At 40.2% G+C, this 11184-nt stretch overlaps 1 protein-coding gene across 2 annotated transcripts; it reads left to right on the top strand.

Annotated features, from left to right (window-relative positions):
* Positions 1–440: 440 nt before the first annotated feature.
* Positions 441–11081, top strand: prpf3 (PRP3 pre-mRNA processing factor 3 homolog (yeast)). 2 transcript variants are annotated; one of them, XM_085365599.1, is made up of 17 exons: positions 441–586; positions 1012–1165; positions 1760–1890; positions 2310–2477; positions 2592–2678; positions 2808–3070; positions 3190–3308; positions 3410–3597; positions 3695–3861; positions 3961–4043; positions 6285–6428; positions 6520–6619; positions 6714–6827; positions 6947–7065; positions 10033–10110; positions 10204–10259; positions 10358–11081. In XM_085365599.1, the coding sequence occupies exons 2-17, from the start codon at positions 1021–1023 to the stop codon at positions 10505–10507; spliced, it is 2112 nt and encodes a 703-aa protein (XP_085221725.1). In that variant the 5' UTR covers positions 441–586; positions 1012–1020; the 3' UTR covers positions 10508–11081. The 2 variants fall into 2 exon arrangements, with proteins under 2 accessions (XP_085221725.1, XP_085221724.1); XM_085365598.1 differs by having other exon boundaries at positions 2784–3070.
* The last annotated feature ends 103 nt before the right edge of the window (positions 11082–11184 follow it).

The following is an 11184-nucleotide window of genomic DNA, read 5'->3' as shown; positions in this document are numbered from 1 at the left end:
TCTTATAATATGACCCAAGCTAAATAGGCAGATTCATTAATGTGTTTTCGCTGGTGAAAATGAAAACTGATTGGGGCTTGTGTAAGGTTAGTTGAAGTAAAATGGGCTTGAAAGTGAACACGTCAGGACTGTGATAAAATGCAGTGTGCATAGTCACACCCACAGGACAGTTTTAATTCTAGAAAAACCCTGAGCTATGGGCATAATGCTATAACGACACAATGTTAACGTAGTCAAGGACGAACTTTAACGGATAAATAAATTTCCTTAATCCTCAGATTTTCAAAACTATTTGGGAGAAATACGTTTTACCTTGTGGAGAACATGGCTATTTCCATACATGTGCAGCTAGGTGGAAACACCGCACACTTGAAACGAAACGACTCTGCGAAAAAGTCCACGAAGAAGAAGCTGTATCCATTTCCTGTTCCGGGGCTTGAAACAAACGTCGTGCGGACGCGCGTCTAAACAGAAAGTTTTGCAGAAAACTTGGCACGTTGAGTGTTTTACGCGTCTAAGTCTTCATCGGTTTTCTTTTTACCTCCACGGCTTAAACGGGCTGACTACGACAGAAGAGTAATCTAAGGTTTGTAAGCCTCATGAAGTAGTTATTCCCCGGTGATGGTAGCTCGCGTACAGCGGTGTGCTAACGTTAGTTAGCATCTAACCAGGGAGGTTTGGCGGATGTGATTGATTTAGCAATGTATGTTGCTACGGGCTGGCGCTTTAATTTAATCAGTCTGACTTAACACTCATCAACTAACAAAGTGCAGCAAGGTCGGAGTGACTGACTGTTGATGTGGGAGTTTTTATTAGTTGGAAGCTGGTGAACGTCTGTGTCAGAGCAGCTGTAGCTATGTGGATAAAGGACGGCGGGTTTTGGAGCTCATGTTTGGGACTATCACATTTGTGTGATATATGACTAATTAAGGCCAGAAATCACGAAGATATTTAAGTGATAACCATGCTCAGTAGCGATAATCCATGACATAAGTATTTGATGTTCTGCAGGATTGGAGGATGTCTCTTCCAAAGCGGGAGGTGGAGGAGTTGAGGCCATGGGTAGAACGCACTGTGAAGAAGGTGCTGGGTTTCTCGGAGCCCACTGTGGTGACTGCAGCATTGCACTGTGTGGGAAAGGGACTAGACAAAAGGAAGACCATAGGTAAGTACGGTGAAATATCTCTTATGTACTTAGAGATCTGGTGACGATTCAGTTCAGCCAAAAGTGCCTCTGACATCAGAGGCATATCCCAGGGTGATTTGTTTTACCGGGTTACAAAATGCACCCATCACTGAAGAGAAACGAGTCCAACAGCTGTCTGAAAACCTATCTGGCCTTCTTAGGAGTATTTGGCATGACTACCAAGCTGTGGGTTCTTAACATAGTGCAGACAGCCAGCCCAAAAAATGATGGTGTGAAGATCTGCGATGTAGCTATCAGCAGGGCTTGTTTGCAAAGGTAATAGATTTGCTGTCCAGTTAAAATACTCATGTCATTTGTTCATTCAAATGAAAGATTGTGAGTACAAAGAAAGCTGCCTATTGCTTTTATTTGTTTGGTTGTTTATTTATTTATTTATTTCATCTGTCTGGGAAATAATTGCTCGGTCTGTTAGACTGACTTCTGCAGGTGCTGTAGTTTAAATGTCAGTATTGGGTTTTCATAGTGTGTATTTTTATGTGGGTATTTAAGCCATTCTGTGGTAACATTATTTTCTTTTCAGAGTGTTAATTATTTCATATTTATCATTCTCAGACCAGCTGCGTCCTTTTCTCGATGACTCTGCTGGAGGTTTTGTAGAGCGACTTTTTGAAGCCCTCGAGGAGAGCCGCAGCACACGTGGGAACAAAGGATCTGGAGAAAAAAACCGCAAGAGAGAACTTAAGGTAGCCTAACATCATAGCAAATGTTTATGCTTTATATTATCATTATATAACTGAATAACTAGATCTGAAGGTGTGGAGTTTTCTGACAAGAAAACTGACTATATTAACACGCTCACATGCAAAAGTGACCTGTGTTAAAGAAAAATAAATACATTACATTCAATGCATGCAGTGATTAGACTGATTGTGTTAAGCCTCAGTTTGATTAACTTAAACCTCAATGTAAACATCCCCTTACACTTGATTTACTCCTACATTAAGCTTAATTGAGGTTTCACTCAGATGGCACTTAACTTTAGTTCTACATGGACTGCACTGACACAATACTGATTATTCTTACGTAAACTTTAATTGCTGCATAAGATATTTATTTTATTTTTATTTTTATTGGTGTTTGTGTGTTTGCCGGCTGTACTCAGGATGTGTTTGGTGAAGAGGCTGACACAGGCGCAGCGCGAGAAACTCCCGAGCCAACAGATGGCACAACGGCAAAGAGGAAACGAGTCCCCCGTTTTGAGGAGGTGGAGCAACCTGAGGTGATACCAGGACCTCCATCAGAGAGCCCCGGCATGCTCACCAAAATACAGGTACATAATACTTGGTGCAATAGACAATATATATATATATGTGTGTGTATATGTAAGTATAGTCGGTTTATTTTCTTCGTCAGTCACCTCTGAATCCTTTTGCTGTCCTAACAGATCAAACAGATGATGGAAGCAGCCACAAAACAGATCGAAGAAAGGAAGAAACAACTAAGCTTTACTGCTCCAGCTCCTGCTACAACAGTAATGAGATTTCTTTCCCATAAAAATACATACTGAATAAAGAACTGTAGTCTTTTCAGGTTTTAAATTCTATTTAAAACCTTTCTAACTTCTTTCTGACTCTAGCGGTTGCCTGTTCCCACTTCACAGTCACAGCTGGATGGCCCTCCACTCTCTCGACTTCTTGGCACTGCTGGTGCTGCAGCAGCTGGTGGTGGGTCATCCATCGCTCCCTACCAGGCTGCCAGCTTCATGAATGATGCAATTGAGAAGGCCCGTAAAGCTGCTGAGCTACAGGCTCGCATTCAGTCCCAGTTAGCTATGAAACCTGGCATCCTCGGGGTTTTGGGGAACACTGGGCCACAAAACTTTGTGGCACTAGCTAATCTACATGCCATGGGGATTGCTCCACCGTAAGTGATGTCAGACTATAAATATACAATTTTAAAATGTGCACAAGACATGAAAAAAGTAGGTGATGTCTTTGTGCTCAATTGACATTGAACTGCTTTCTCTTTATGTGTAACTACAGCAAAGTAGAACCCAAGGAGGTGAACAAACCGACACCTCTTATCCTGGATGAGAAGGGAAGAACTGTAGATGCCAGTGGCAAAGAGGTTGAACTCACACACCGCATGCCTACGCTCAAAGGTACATACATGGATACACTGATCCAGTATTTGTACACAAACATACACAATGTGTTTTCTTTGTTTTGATATTCCACAAAACATGTTTCTTTCCCTGTGTAGCTAACATTCGAGCAGTAAAGAGAGAGCAGTTCCGCCAGCAGCTGAAGGAGAAGCCCGGAGATGACTTGGAGTCCACATCCTACTTCGACCAGCGTGTGCCTGTTCCTCCAGCTCAGCGTGCACGCAGGACTTTCAAATTCCATGACCAGGGACGCTTTGAGAAGATTGCTCAGAGAATCAGAACTAAGGTTGGTACAACCCTGTCCCAGTTGTTTGAAAGAGAATATTTAGAATTTAAGAAAAAGAAAGTCATCATATGTCTCTTGTCTCTCTTGTATGGATCAGGCCCAGTTGGAAAGGTTGCAGAATGAGATTGCCCAGGCAGCAAAGAAGACAGGAATCCAGGCTTCAACCAAGCTAGCACTGATTGCTCCTAAAAAGGAGATTGGAGAGGGACAGGTTCCCAATATTGAGTGGTGGGACTCTTTCATCCTGCCTTCCAACATAGACATGTAAGAAATCAAAATTTGATCTTAAACATTGAGTTTGCTATCAGGAATGTGTGGAATACATGGCAATAATAATGTTTTTTTTTTATTTTTAATTTTAAGAAATTCAGACACAAAATTTGAAGCGTTAGAGCTGTTTGGTGTGACCAGCCTGGTGGAACATCCTGCCCAAATGAGCCCACCAGGTAAGTCTATAGGAGGTAAAATGTGTAAGTTAAAAGAGATTTTGTCCTACAAAATCATTATTAACTGTTAAAAATGTCCTTATGCCGTAATGTGCAGAAGTCTTGAGCCACCACTCAGTTTAATTAATTAATATTAATATATTTAGCTATTAAAATGGTAAATGGGTACAGTGAGTTATTGAAACTTGTGCAACCATACATACAAATACAGTATATTAGGGCTAAACAGAGGCTTTACAATTCTAATAGGCTTGAAGGTCAATATGTGGTATGAGCAACATGCAACTAGTCTTCAGGAAAAGTTCTCCAGGGTTCTTGAAGGATATTCAAAGCTCTTCTTTGGATGTTGGCTGTTTTTGTTCTGCTCTCTTGTCAAGATGATCCCACACTGCTCCGATAATGTTGAGGATGGGGCTTTGGGGAGTCCAGTCCATGACTGATGGTGTTCCACTGTGTCTTTTTCTGTCCAGCTTTTGCTGCATCGGCAGCGTGTTTGTCAGCATTGTCATGCTGAAAAATAAAGCTGTTGTCAGTAACATGCTTTCCAGATGGCACATTCATAGTCTATCAAAATCTCAGCAATTTTCTGTGTTCGTAATTCCATCAGTTTTGAAAAGCTTTCCAGCACCACAGACTGAAATACAGCTTGAAACCATAACAGAGCCTCCACCGTGTTTTACAGATGGATGTAGACACCACCAATGTTCCCTCTAAGCTGCACGCGTGCGCATTTGCGCACTGCTGGCACGGTCTCTGCGCACAGAAAATCTGCATTGCGCACAAAAAAATAATCTAACCTGAATTGAAATTAAAATTAATACTTTAACAATTCTGTTTTGCAGTGTTAGTCAGTAAGTGACTGGCTGCTCCCGTATGGGATTAGAACGATGCCACCTTCTCCCATAGTCCAGCCAACGATGCGATTCACATTCGTATATACGCAGCTAATCAACGTCGTTGACAGGCTATGACAGCGTCCTTATGTGCCGACACCGGTGTTTTAGCTAGCAAAGCGGCTGATGTGGAGTGAAGCCACGTTAAAGACAACATGTACAACCATTGGAGATGTGAGCAGGGCAGACGGAACAATTGACGGTTTGGTTTTCTTCCTGAATACTATCGTTGTTTATATTTACTGCGGGAAGAAACTCTACAAACTGCGTTTTATGAGGAAAATGCTCGAAAGCACTCTCCGCCTGTGAGCAAAGACAAAACCAAAAAAAACCCACCCTTTCCTATTGGTCGAAAAATGTACCACGTCGACCAATCAAAAAATGATATGGCAACATGGCATTTAGTTGTTTAGGAAGGGGGAAGTTTTAGGAATGACGGCGGTGTTTTGAGATGTGAGAGATTTGCAACATTTAGCGCAAATCTTGTGTAGTTAGTGTGTAGTGTAGTCAATAGTTTTGTTGTGTGTGTCAGAACAGTGAGGCGACTGCTGAATGTTACAGGAGTGATAAATCTCCTGTTGTCAGGCCTGCAGGTATCAGGCTGTTGTTCTCCTTTATCTCATAGTGGATAGAAATTATTTTTGGAGTGGCACAAATAATTTGTGTGGCATCAAATTTGATGCAGAAAATGCCTTGGCTGCATTTTTAGGTAAACAGCTGCAAAAAACTTTGTTTGCATAACTCAGTTACTTTTTTGAAGAAGTAACTATATAATTAAATTGCCCAACATTGGTCATTATATACTGTATTTTGCAGACAGAGAGTTACATGACTCCATGTAACTTGGATGGATTTGATGCTGGTGTGACCACAAGGCACACGTCTACTGTTGCTCACAGTGGTCCAAGGGACCGTTCAAGGAGTTTGTGTTCGCTCAGACATATGAAAAATTAGAGGGAACATTGGACACCACCTCTCCCCTGATCTTCTCTGTGCATATAGATGTTGATATGACCTAGTCATTTCAAATTTGGATTCATCACGCCATAAGATCTGTTGCTGATTTTCAGTTCAGTTCGTGTGTAATTTGGCATACTTCAGCCTATCCCTGTTTTCATTCCTTATGAATCGCTTCTTGACAGTTTGTTCATCTGCTGTAGGTTTTTAGGTTATTTTTATTTCATTGTATTTTTTTAAGAACATACTTGAAAAAAAAAAAGAATACATAATAAATTAAATAATAATTAAAAAATAACAATTCTTAACATAATCACACACCCTTTCAAATATCTTAGTGGTGTTTATGTATCACTAGCTGTTATATATTCCTTTCTTTTTTCCCCTTTAGTTGACACAGATAAGCCAGTAACTCTAGGTGTATACTTGACGAAGAAAGAACAAAAGAAACTTAGACGGCAGACACGGAGGGAAGGACAGAAAGAATTGCAAGAGAAGGTTCGTCTAGGACTGATGCCTCCACCAGAGCCCAAAGGTACGCATGTGCAAATCACCACAATAAATAAAAGTTATTATAATGAAAGATTAAACAGAATTCAACTGATGTTTGCTTTGATTATTTTCAGTGCGGATCTCCAACCTGATGAGAGTCTTGGGGACGGAGGCGGTTCAGGACCCCACAAAAGTAGAAGCACATGTTAGAGCGCAGATGGCCAAGAGGCAAAAGTCAGTAACACAGATAATTTCCATATTTATCCTTTTGTTTATGTTTGTAGAGGCTTTCCCTAGGTTTTGTCTAACATTGCCCTCTGCATTTCAGGGCCCACGAGGAGGCCAATGCAGCTCGCAAGCTCACAGCAGAGCAAAGAAAAGAGAAGAAGGTCAAGAAGTTAAAAGAAGACCTCACTAATGGTGTTCACATCGCAGTGTACAGGTGTGTGTTTAAAGGGAGCAGCGAGCTCATAAGTAAAATACAGTAGTTAATAGTAAAATGTATAATGCTAAGTATGTTTGTTAGGAAGTGTGACTGATTTAAGCATCTTCCCTACTCAGGATTCGAAACCTGCAAAATCCTTCTAAGAAGTTTAAAGTGGAAGCCAATGCCAACCAGCTATACCTGACAGGCACAGTTGTTCTGCACAAAGATGTCAACATTGTTGTGGTGGAAGGAGGTAAGTGATGACACCGACAGATGCCAAGACATGTTTTATTGCTTATTACCCTTAATGTAATAAACAATTTTCAAGTTTCCCTATTCCTCACAGAGTGTTTAGCAAGCGTTTGCAGACAAGTTGGCTTCTTCCATGCAAACTACAGGCAACTGCAGCAGCCTGTTAGTAACCAAAGCAGTCACAAGAATGTTTTTGCTGCTGCACAGTATACCTTTTTGTAACCAGAGCCCCCTTGTGACTCCCAGCAACTGCTGGTGAGTCTCCAATTGTTCTAAGCCTGTGTCACTTAGCCCTTAATGAACAGATTCTTGTATCTATAGATACATGTCTGATTCTGCATTGGTTAGCTCTCATGAACGATCTCTAGGGCTAGGTGATATGGCTTAAAATCCATATTGCGGTATAATTTGAAGCATGTAGCGATATATATCGCGATATATATTCTTTTCTTCTGTATAACATATTTTACACACTATAAGGCACACTTAAAATCCTTTAATTATCTCAAAAATTGACAGTGTGCCTTATGTATGAATTCTGGTTGTGCTTACGGACCTCGAACCGATTTTATGTGTTACACGGTGCGCAGAAATCTGTCAAAAATGTTTTAGTACGACTTTGGTAAGCTATGAAGGCGCACTGCTTGATGGATTGCCGGAGTATTACGGCTACCGTAGTCAGGAGCCTTGCAGAGTAATCTGGGTCCAAAACTCCCTCTCTTCAGGTCCCAAAGTCAAAAGAACACTGCGGCATCACTGAGAATTAAAAACTGTCTAAATTATTTCATCTTTAATAAAATGATCAGTGTTGCTGCTTTATCAGGTGTAACAATTAAGTTCAACATCCAGGCATCCATGAAAACAGAATTTATTAAACTGAACGGAGTTAGAAGTTAGCAGGAAGTTAGCTTGCTAGTTTCCACCTAAACATGATATGCCATGTTCTGACTGAGAGATTAATAAAAAAAATTAAAACGTACAGCTCTTCTATCACTTCCAACATAAATGAAGACAGAAAAGTAAACAGCAGTCACTTTTGTAGGGTTACTGAAATCGGACTAGCTGGTATATAATGATGTCCTACGTGATCGCTAGCAAAACAGCTACATTAGCATAACATTAGCACAGTGAAGCTGAAGGATGAACGCTAACTTTTCCCCACTTGATAAAAGTTAACGTGAGGGATTCTGGTGGTTAGGGACAAATGCAATTGCATGGCAGGATGCTATAAACGGACCAAACTTCAGTCAGGAGAACAACTGAGATAATCCATCCACAATACGAGGTTAGTCATTAATATACTGCAACAACATGGGAATAGAGCAGCGGCGAGAGAATTCAGCATTAATGAATCAACGGTATGGAAGTGGAGGAAGCGCAGTAATTTGCAAATGATGTTGTTTGTAGCCACTGCAATGCTTTCGACCAAAACAGGTGCAGCTCGATGACACCCTTAACATGCGCTATAGCGGTAGAGGGGTGAAGTCAAAATCTCTACCGTTGGCCAAATTTATATCGTCTCTACCATATACCGTTTATACTGCCCATCTCCATAAAAATTGTACAGCTATATGTATTTCTTTTTATGAAAAGGTTTTTGACTAGAATTCTATTTGTTAAGCTATGCAAATTTCCAGACATTTACTATCTACTTTTGCATGTGCAAATATAGATGTTAGAATATAGAATGAGAACCAGAAATGCAAATAAAAATTGTCTATTCTGCACCTGAAGTTTCTGCAAAGCTCTTTTTAAAAGTAATCTGTAGATGATTTTTTATAAAGCTGCTCGTGAGCCCTTAATCACAAGCTTTTCCCCACTGCTAATTTGCCTAACTGCTAGGGTGTGAAATGTTAGTGAGAGCCCAGTGTATGAATGTAATCATTTAATTCTTGGAGTTGTTCCCTTTGGTTCTAAACTACTGAAATCATGTAGAAGGCAATTAATTGGGTTCTACAAAATTTCTTTCCTGGTACTGCTTCAGAAATTAAAGCAATGGGATAAACACAGTCAGAGTTTAAGGTCTGTTCTATCCACTACTCGGTGTATTACATTTGGGGCTGCTAAAGGATTTCATAATGAAGGTTTGGGATAGACAGCTGCACGCTTTGTGCTTCTCCTCCTCCTCATCTTTTTGGTTGCTCCCTTTTGGGGTCTCCACACCAGATCATCTGCCTCTATCCCTGTCCTAGGGGTCCTCCTCTGTCATACCAACCCTTGCATGTCCTCCTTCATTACATCCATAAATTGTCTCTGTGGGTCCTTCTTTTCCTTCTGTTTGGCCGTGTCATCTTCAACATACTACAGTTAGATTGTTAAGGTCATAAAAAGTTGTCTGAATTGTTTTATGATGTAAGCTACAAGTCAAAAACACGTCAGTCAAGCAATAAAGTTTTTCTTTATGTATTGCTTCTTACCCTCTTCTACATGCATTTTGCTAGTCCATGTCCACAACCTCTTAAGTTTGCATTCATATCCATAGTTTACCTCTTAATTTTTGACATTCGTATCTCTTTTAAAATTATTATTATTCACTATTAGCATTTTAATGATGTATCCAAGTCAAAGTAATGTAAGGGCCTATCTCTGCTAACACAGGGTGGGAGGTGGTGTACAAAGGACAGTTTGCCAGTGCATCATCACAACAAAAATAAAAACAATGAATAAATTAGGAAGCGCTTTCATAAAATATATATAAAGTGATGTACAAATTTACCAGAAGAGCTATTTACTTTGACACTGTCATGGAATTAGTGGCTCCATAGTGTTGGGGTTTATGCGTTTGCCCCACAAATGAAAGATCTGCAGCTTAATCCCAGGAGGAGAGACAAATCTCTTTGGGATTTACAAGTAGTTGGCTTAAAATAGTGCTTTAATGTATTAGACCCTTCATTTCAAAACAATGAATAGAATAAGAAGAGGACTGGATTGGAATTGGGCCTAAGTCTACATTTCTCCTTCCTTTTAGGGCCCAAATCGCAGAAAAAGTTCAAGAGGCTGATGATGCACAGAATCAAATGGGAGGAACACAACAGCAAGAGAGATGGTGAGATTGTTTTGAATTTTGATTCTTTATGCAAATGCAAGCATATACAGTATTTTAGTGAGATGAAAATCTCTCCCTTTTATTCCTAATTAGATCCAGATGGTGATGATGATACGAAGAGGAACAACAAGTGTTGGTTGATTTGGGAGGTGAGTGAATATTTTGCCTTCTGTTGCGTACTCACTTTTAATTACAATTTGTTTTTTGTGATGTTGCTCAAGTGTAATGATTCCTTTTGGTTCTTTAGGGAACAGCTAAAGAGCGTAGCTATGGAGAGATTAAGTTCAAGCAGTGCCCCACAGAGAGCATGGCCAGAGAACACTTCAAGAAGCACGGCACTGAACACTACTGGGACCTAGCGCTGAGCCAGAGTGTGTTGGAGACCACAGACGACTGAAACTTGTCAGCGGAGTATCTAGTTTCAGTCAGGGCTCTCTTCCTACAAACCTCCAGATCAACAGCCTCACAGCTAGCCAGCCTTCACTGCTGACTGCTGCAGGGGAAAGAGGCGATATCAAGAGACTTGAACATTGAAAACAAGGAACAGTGACCCTGTGTGGATATTTTTGTGAGAATGTGTGACCGATCAGGATGTGTGTAGGAACAGTATGTATGTAGGTCTGCATCAGTGTTCATCTTTTTGGCTAGTAGACTCTTCTGTTAGATATTTCCTGTATTATTAAATACAGTCTGGCAGATTGCATTATGTTATGGAAATCATTACATGAGACATGTGATGAGATGACGAGAAACTGTCAGGTTATGTAAAGATTGAAGTTTGGTGAAAATAAAACTGCTTTGACTAAAGCACTTCAATAAAGAGATGCCCCACACATTTAGAGAAAACTATCTTTCACAGTTTAAAATGCCTCAATGTGTTTAGTTTTTTTGTTTAGGTAAAAGGAGGAGTTTGACTCAGTTGTTGCTATAGTTCTCTGTACAGTGACCATCTCAAATAAACCAACTTTAAGCGCCGCCTCCACCATATTTTCTGTAACTGAATTATTTTATTAATATATAAACTATATATTAGGTTTTGGTAGTGCACTGTTTTCTTTTGCGCTTGTGCTTGTA

This window comes from Diplotaxodon limnothrissa, linkage group LG11 (assembly GCF_057381915.1).
Source record: "Diplotaxodon limnothrissa isolate DT_005_m linkage group LG11, D_limnothrissa_male_GT1.1, whole genome shotgun sequence".
Lineage (NCBI taxonomy): Eukaryota > Metazoa > Chordata > Actinopteri > Cichliformes > Cichlidae > Diplotaxodon > Diplotaxodon limnothrissa.
The sequence above is the reverse complement of the archived record's forward strand: the minus strand, read 5'-3'. Positions and strand labels throughout refer to the sequence as shown.

Bases quoted from the DNA above. Each gene is read 5' to 3' on its own strand.
- prpf3 (XM_085365598.1), top strand. From the start codon at position 1,021: ATGTCTCTTCCAAAGCGGGAGGTGGAGGAGTTGAGGCCATGGGTAGAA. The intron at 2,679-2,783 runs GTAATGAGATTT...TTCTGACTCTAG, and splicing joins CTCCAGCTCCTGCTACAACA to CGGTTGCCTGTTCCCACTTC. The intron at 3,862-3,960 runs GTAAGAAATCAA...TTTAATTTTAAG, and splicing joins CTGCCTTCCAACATAGACAT to AAATTCAGACACAAAATTTG.